The sequence below is a fragment of the Echiichthys vipera genome (genome assembly GCF_963691815.1).
Source record: "Echiichthys vipera genome assembly, chromosome: 8".
Taxonomy (NCBI): Eukaryota; Metazoa; Chordata; class Actinopteri; order Perciformes; family Trachinidae; genus Echiichthys; species Echiichthys vipera.
In genome coordinates, this window is record NC_139833.1 from 462942 (window position 1) to 470441 (window position 7500).

A 7500-nucleotide genomic window follows, 5' to 3' on the forward strand; every position below is an offset into this window, starting at 1 on the left:
ACAGAGACAGGGACGATCAGGGGACAGAGACAGGGACGATCAGGGGACAGAGACAGGGACGATCAGGGGCCAGAGAGAGGGACGATCAGGGGACGGAGACAGGGACGATCAGGGGCCAGAGAGAGGGACGATCAGGGGACAGAGACAGGGACGATCAGGGGCCAGAGACAGGGACGATCAGGGGCCAGAGACAGGGACGATCAGGGGACAGAGACAGGGACGATCAGGGGACGGAGACAGGGACGATCAGGGGACAGAGACAGGGACGATCAGGGGACGGACAGAGGGACGATCAGGGGACGGAGACAGGGACGATCACTCGCACCGATGTTGTTCAACATTTACAGCCACGACACCCCGGAGACAACATCCCGTAAACATGGCTACGCTGACGACCTGAGACGATGATGAGACGACCGACACGGGAGCAGAGGCAGGCCGGCCTGAACCAGGACAGGGACCCTCTGCCAGCCGCCCTGCGTGAGCCGCGTTTACAGTTTCAGCAGCTGACCCCCTGAACCACAGTGAAGCGGGACGGCAACTGGACATGTCCGTTAACAACAAGCACCTTGAGTCCCAGCGACCCCCGCAGTACCTCGGCGTGCGCCTGGACAGATCTCTATCATTCAAACACCCTGAAGAAGTGACGGCCAGAGTGTCGTTGAGGGTCGCACTGATTCCACGTCTCGCTGGTTCAAGGTGCTTCGAACATCAACCCCAGCTCTGGTCTCCTCCACAGCTGAACCCTGAGCCCCGGCCCGGTGCAGGAGCCCCCACGCCAGGAGAGTCCACACTGCCACGAACACGCCCCCGGACCAGAACCGGCTGCCTGAACCCTGCCCCTGTGTCCCGTCTGCCAACACTAGCGGGAACTGCCCCGGCCTCCGACCAGAGGCTGCGACCCTGAAGCCCAAAGACACAACTGGCACATCCTGAACCACCACAGCAGCACGACCTCCTCACAGACTGAAGTCCCGCCCCCCGTACAACAAGAGCTGCTCAGGTCCACCCCTGAGGACCTGGGTACAGAGGCACAGCTGGCAGCAGCCTGGAAGCAGGAGTGGGAGTCAGCGGGGCCCTCATGATCCCACCGTCACATCCATGACCCTGGAGGCGGTCCTGAAGGAGAGGACCTGCTGCCACACCGGCAGTGGACTCTGCTGAACCGCCTCGGACTGGGGTCAGACGCTACAAAGCATCAATGAGGACGTGAGGCCTGGAGGACAGAGCGGCGTGTGAGGGTGGGGGGCCGGAGCAGAGCCCAGGACCACCACCTGACCCCCACGATAAACATAAACCACCATGGGGGGCCGGCATCGTCCATGTGGGACCTGAGACGAGAACGTGGCTAAAGTCCACTGAGCTGGACGTTTGATGATGACGCACCAAAGCAGCTCAAAGTTCAGATCTCTTGACCTTTGACCTTTGAAAAGCTCAACCAATGAGAGAGCAGCTTTCCCCGGAGGACGCCATCTTTCCAGCTCCCTCATTGGTTCAGCACAGACAAGTGTCGAACCGAGCCACGACCCGCTGCCAAAGTCTGACTACGCTCTGAAGAAAGTAGTTCTGCTTAAACCGGAGGCGTGTGGGTGGAGCCGGTAGTTCGGTCGGTGCGAGGACGCCGTACTCACCAGGGACGCAAAGGTGAACTTCTGATCCTTCTCCTGCAGGAACACCAAGATGTCTGACATCAGCAGGACCTGCACATCTGGGGACAAACACACACAGGTCGGTCCAAACGGGTCCACACGGGTCCACGTGGGTCCAAACGGGTCCACACGGGTCCACACGGGTCCACACGGGTCACGGCGGCGAGCAGGTACCTTTCATCCTGGAGCCCTGGAGCTTCCAGTGGAGCGTCCCCTCGTGGAGGAGCCTCCTCCTCAGCAGCTCCCCTCCTCTGAACACTCGCCCTCCCTGGACCTCCGCCTGGGCCCGCGGGTCCAGACGGGCCTGGACCTCCTGCAGCCTCCTGGTCCGGTCCAGCTCCAGGACCTCCTTGTCCACCGAACCGATCAGCTCCTTCAGGAGGTGCAGCGCCCGCCTCAGCGTCTGCGCCTCCTCCTCGTTACCTGAGGGGAGAGTTTTCAAGGTGATTTAAGGAGTCTGAGAAGGTTCTCAGGGGTCCGGGTCCTCGTTCGCCTCAAAGCAGCTTCAGACCAAAGACACTGGACTTGGTTCAGGAAGATGTTTCACCATCAGTTCATGTACACAACTGACCAGGACCAGGACCAGGACCAGGACCAGGCTGGGACTGGTCCAATCGTTGGTGGAAGTAGGTTTGGACTTGGTTAGTGCTGGTCCAGTCCCAGCCTGGTCCTGGTCCAGTCCCAGCCTGGTCCTGGTCCAGTCCCAGCCTGGTCCAGTCCCAGCCTGATCCTGGTCCTGGTCCAGTCCCAGCCTGATCCTGGTCCTGGTCCAGTCCCAGCCTGGTCCAGGTTCTGGTCCTGGTCCTGGTCCAGTCCCAGCCTGGTCCTGGTCCAGTCCCAGCCTGGTCCAGTCCCAGCCTGATCCTGGTCCTGGTCCAGTCCCAGCCTGGTCCAGTCCCAGCCTGATCCTGGTCCTGGTCCAGTCCCAGCCTGGTCCAGGTCCAGGTTCTGGTCCTGGTCCTGGTCCAGTCCCAGCCTGGTCCAGTCCCAGCCTGATCCTGGTCCTGGTCCAGTCCCAGCCTGGTCCAGGTCCAGGTTCTGGTCCTGGTCCAGTCCCAGCCTGGTCCTGGTCCTGGTCCAGTCCCAGCCTGGTCTTGGTCCTGGTCCTGGTCCTGGTCCAGTCCCAGCCTGGTCCTGGTCCTGGTCCTGGTCCTGGTCCTGGTCCTGGTCAGATGTGCACATGAACTGATGGTGAAACATCTTCCTGAACCAGGTCCAGTGTCTTTGGTCTGAAGCTGCTTTGAGGAGAAGGTTCTTCCCGGTCCTTCGGGTGATCCGGGTCCTTCGGGTGATCCGGGTCCTTCGGGTGACCCGGGTCCTTCGGGTGGTTCGGGTCCGGTACCTTTGGTGTTGTCCAGGATCCGTTGGATGAGGACGGGGTACTTTGTGATTCGCTGTGTCACCAGGAGGATGCACTCCTGGACGCCATGGCGACGCAGCAGAGGACCCCGGCCGGCGCGCTGAGCATTATGGGATGGAAAGAGCGTCACCATGGAAACAGAGACACCAAACAGCTGAGAGCAGATCAAAGAGACTCACGCGCACAAACTGCTGCAGCCGGCGCTCACGACTCAGCACTTCTTTGTAGAGTTTCACCGCCTTCGGGTGACGACTGCAGAACTCTGAGTACAGCTTCTTCATGTCGTCTGCACACTGACCTGAGAACTGCACACACACACACACACACACACACACACACACACACACACACACACACACACACACACACACACATACACACACAGGGACACACACAGAGACACACACACAGAGACACACACACACACACACACACACACACAGGGACACACACACAGAGACACACACACAGAGACACACACACACACACACACACACACACACACACACACACACACACACACACACACACACACACACACACACACAGAGACACACACACACACACACACACACAGACACACACACACACACAGAGACACACACACACACACACACAGAGACACACACACACACACACACACACACACACAGAGACACACACACACACACACAGACACACAGACACACACACACACACACACACACACACACACAGACACACACACGCACACACACACACACACACAGAGACACACACACACACACACACAGGGACACACACACACACACAGAGACACACACACACACACACACACACACACACACACACACACACACACACACACACACACACACACACACAGACACACAGACACACACACACAGACACACACACACACACACACACACACACACACACACACACACACAGATTATTAGAGAAGGAAATAATTAAAGAAAACCTTCTTTATGAGTGTGTTCAGTGTGTTCGCGTCTTTTGCTGTGGTGCTCGCGCCCCAGGACACCACAGAAGAAGAAGAAGATGGTGCTCGCGCCCCAGGACACCACAGAAGAAGAAGAAGATGGTGCTCGCGCCCCAGGACACCACAGAAGAAGAAGAAGATGGTGCTCGCGCCCCAGGACACCACAGAAGAAGAAGAAGATGGTGCTCGCGCCCCAGGACACCACAGAAGAAGAAGAAGATGGTGCTCGCGCCCCAGGACACCACAGAAGAAGAAGAAGATGGTGCTCGCGCCCCAGGACACCACAGAAGAAGAAGAAGATGGTGCTCGCGCCCCAGGACACCACAGAAGAAGAAGAAGATGGTGCTCGCGCCCCAGGACACCACAGAAGAAGAAGATGGTGCTCGTGACAACAGACTGATAAAACATCTGAAGCCTCCGGTGTCAGACGTTGAAGGACCGGAGCGTCCTCAGGAAGTAAAGCCGGCTCAGGCCCTTCTCGTAGACCGCCTGTGTGTGTGCGGTCCAGCACCAGACCCAGGTCTCCAGCAGGTGGAGCTGACGGTGTAAAGAGCTGACGGTGTACAGAGCTGACGGTGTAAAGAGCTGACGGTGTAAAGAGCTGACGGTGTAAAGAGCTGATGGTGTAAAGAGCTGATGGTGTAAAGAGCTGACGGTGTAAAGAGCTGACGGTGTAAAGTGGAGCTGACGGTGTAAAGACCTGACGGTGTAAAGAGGAGCTGACGGTGTAAAGAGCTGACGGTGTAAAGAGGAGCTGACGGTGTAAAGAGCTGACGGTGTAAAGAGCTGATGGTGTAAAGAGCTGATGGTGTACAGAGCTGACGGTGTACAGAGCTGACGGTGTAAAGAGCTGACGGTGTAAAGAGCTGACGGTGTAGAGAGCTGACGGTGTAAAGAGCTGACGGTGTACAGAGCTGACGGTGTAGAGAGCTGACGGTGTAAAGAGCTGACGGTGTACAGAGCTGACGGTGTACAGAGCTGATGGTGTAAAGAGCTGACGGTGTACAGAGCTGACGGTGTAAAGAGCTTACGGTGTAAAGAGCTGATGGTGTAAAGAGCTGACGGTGTAAAGAAGAGCTGACGGTGTAGAGAGCTGACGGTGTAGAGAGCTGACGGTGTAAAGAGCTGACGGTGTACAGAGCTGACGGTGTAAAGAGCTGACGGTGTAAAGAGCTGATGGTGTAAAGAGCTGATGGTGTACAGAGCTGATGGTGTACAGAGCTGACGGTGTAAAGTGGAGCTGACGGTGTAAAGTGGAGCTGACGGTGTAAAGAGCTGACGGTGTAAAGAGGAGCTGACGGTGTAAAGAGCTGACGGTGTAAAGAGGAGCTGACGGTGTAAAGAGCTGACGGTGTAAAGAGCTGATGGTGTACAGAGCTGACGGTGTACAGAGCTGACGGTGTAGAGAGCTGACGGTGTAAAGAGCTGATGGTGTACAGAGCTGACGGTGTACAGAGCTGACGGTGTAAAGAGCTGACGGTGTAAAGAGCTGACGGTGTAGAGAGCTGACGGTGTAAAGAGCTGACGGTGTACAGAGCTGACGGTGTAGAGAGCTGACGGTGTAAAGAGCTGACGGTGTACAGAGCTGACGGTGTACAGAGCTGACGGTGTACAGAGCTGATGGTGTAAAGAGCTGACGGTGTACAGAGCTGACGGTGTAAAGAGCTGACGGTGTAAAGAGCTGAGGGTGTAAAGAGCTGACGGTGTAAAGAAGAGCTGACGGTGTAGAGAGCTGACGGTGTAGAGAGCTGACGGTGTAAAGAGCTGACGGTGTACAGAGCTGACGGTGTAAAGAGCTGACGATGTACAGAGCTGACGGTGTAAAGAGCTGACGGTGTAAAGAGCTGGCGGTGTAAAGAGCTGATGGTGTAAAGAGCTGATGGTGTACAGAGCTGACGGTGTACAGAGCTGACGGTGTAAAGAGCTGACGGTGTAAAGAGCTGACGGTGTAAAGAGCTGACGGTGTACAGAGCTGACGGTGTAAAGAGCTGACGGTGTAAAGAGCTGACGGTGTAAAGAGCTGACGGTGTAAAGAGCTGACGGTGTACAGAGCTGACGGTGTAAAGAGCTGATGGTGTAAAGAGCTGACGGTGTAAAGAGCTGACGGTGTACAGAGCTGACGGTGTACAGAGCTGACGGTGTACAGAGCTGATGGTGTAAAGAGCTGACGGTGTAAAGAGCTGACGGTGTAAAGAGCTGATGGTGTACAGAGCTGACGGTGTAAAGAGCTGACGATGTAAAGAGCTGACGGTGTAAAGAGCTGACGGTGTAAAGAAGAGCTGACGGTGTAGAGAGCTGACTGTGTAGAGAGCTGACGGTGTAAAGAGCTGACGGTGTAAAGAGCTGACGGTGTAAAGAGCTGACGGTGTACAGAGCTGACGGTGTAAAGAGCTGACGGTGTACAGAGCTGACGGTGTAAAGAGCTGACGGTGTAAAGAGCTGACGGTGTAAAGAGCTGACGGTGTAAAGAGCTGACGGTGTACAGAGCTGACGGTGTAAAGAGCTGACGGTGTAAAGAGCTGACGGTGTAAAGAGCTGATGGTGTAAAGAGCTGACGGTGTAAAGAAGAGCTGACGGTGTAGAGAGCTGATGGTGTACAGAGCTGATGGTGTACAGAGCTGACGGTGTAAAGAGCTGATGGTGTACAGAGCTGATGGTGTACAGAGCTGACGGTGTAAAGAGCTGACGGTGTAAAGAGCTGATGGTGTACAGAGCTGACGGTGTAAAGAGCTGATGGTGTAAAGAGCTGACGGTGTACAGAGCTGACGGTGTACAGAGCTGATGGTGTAAAGAGCTGACGGTGTACAGAGCTGACGGTGTAAAGAGCTGACGGTGTACAGAGCTGACGGTGTAAAGAGCTGACGGTGTAAAGAGCTGACGGTGTAAAGAGCTGACGGTGTAAAGAGCTGGCGGTGTAAAGAGCTGATGGTGTAAAGAGCTGATGGTGTACAGAGCTGACGGTGTACAGAGCTGACGGTGTAAAGAGCTGACGGTGTAAAGAGCTGGCGGTGTAAAGAGCTGATGGTGTAAAGAGCTGATGGTGTACAGAGCTGACGGTGTACAGAGCTGACGGTGTAAAGAGCTGACGGTGTAAAGAGCTGACGGTGTAAAGAGCTGACGGTGTACAGAGCTGACGGTGTAAAGAGCTGACGGTGTAAAGAGCTGACGGTGTAAAGAGCTGATGGTGTAAAGAGCTGACGGTGTAAAGAGCTGACGGTGTACAGAGCTGACGGTGTAAAGAGCTGACGGTGTAAAGAGCTGACGGTGTAAAGAGCTGACGGTGTACAGAGCTGACGGTGTAAAGAGCTGATGGTGTAAAGAGCTGACGGTGTAAAGAGCTGACGGTGTACAGAGCTGACGGTGTACAGAGCTGACGGTGTACAGAGCTGATGGTGTAAAGAGCTGACGGTGTAAAGAGCTGACGGTGTAAAGAGCTGATGGTGTACAGAGCTGACGGTGTAAAGAGCTGACGATGTAAAGAGCTGACGGTGTAAAGAGCTGACGGT

The 7500-nt window shown here is 55.7% G+C and overlaps 1 protein-coding gene across 3 annotated transcripts in view; it reads right to left on the bottom strand.

Moving 5' to 3' along the window:
- arhgef2b (rho/rac guanine nucleotide exchange factor (GEF) 2b) overlaps positions 1 to 7500 on the bottom strand; it is a 35108-nt gene that overhangs the window by 12546 nt on the left and 15062 nt on the right. For all 3 annotated transcript variants that reach the window (XM_083918324.1, XM_083918323.1, XM_083918322.1), the window contains 4 exons: positions 3189 to 3314; positions 2992 to 3109; positions 1824 to 2072; positions 1632 to 1708 (listed from right to left, as the gene is read on the bottom strand). In XM_083918324.1, the coding sequence (XP_083774450.1) occupies positions 1632 to 1708; positions 1824 to 2072; positions 2992 to 3109; positions 3189 to 3314 (570 nt within the window). The remainder of the gene's footprint in view (positions 1 to 1631; positions 1709 to 1823; positions 2073 to 2991; positions 3110 to 3188; positions 3315 to 7500) is intronic.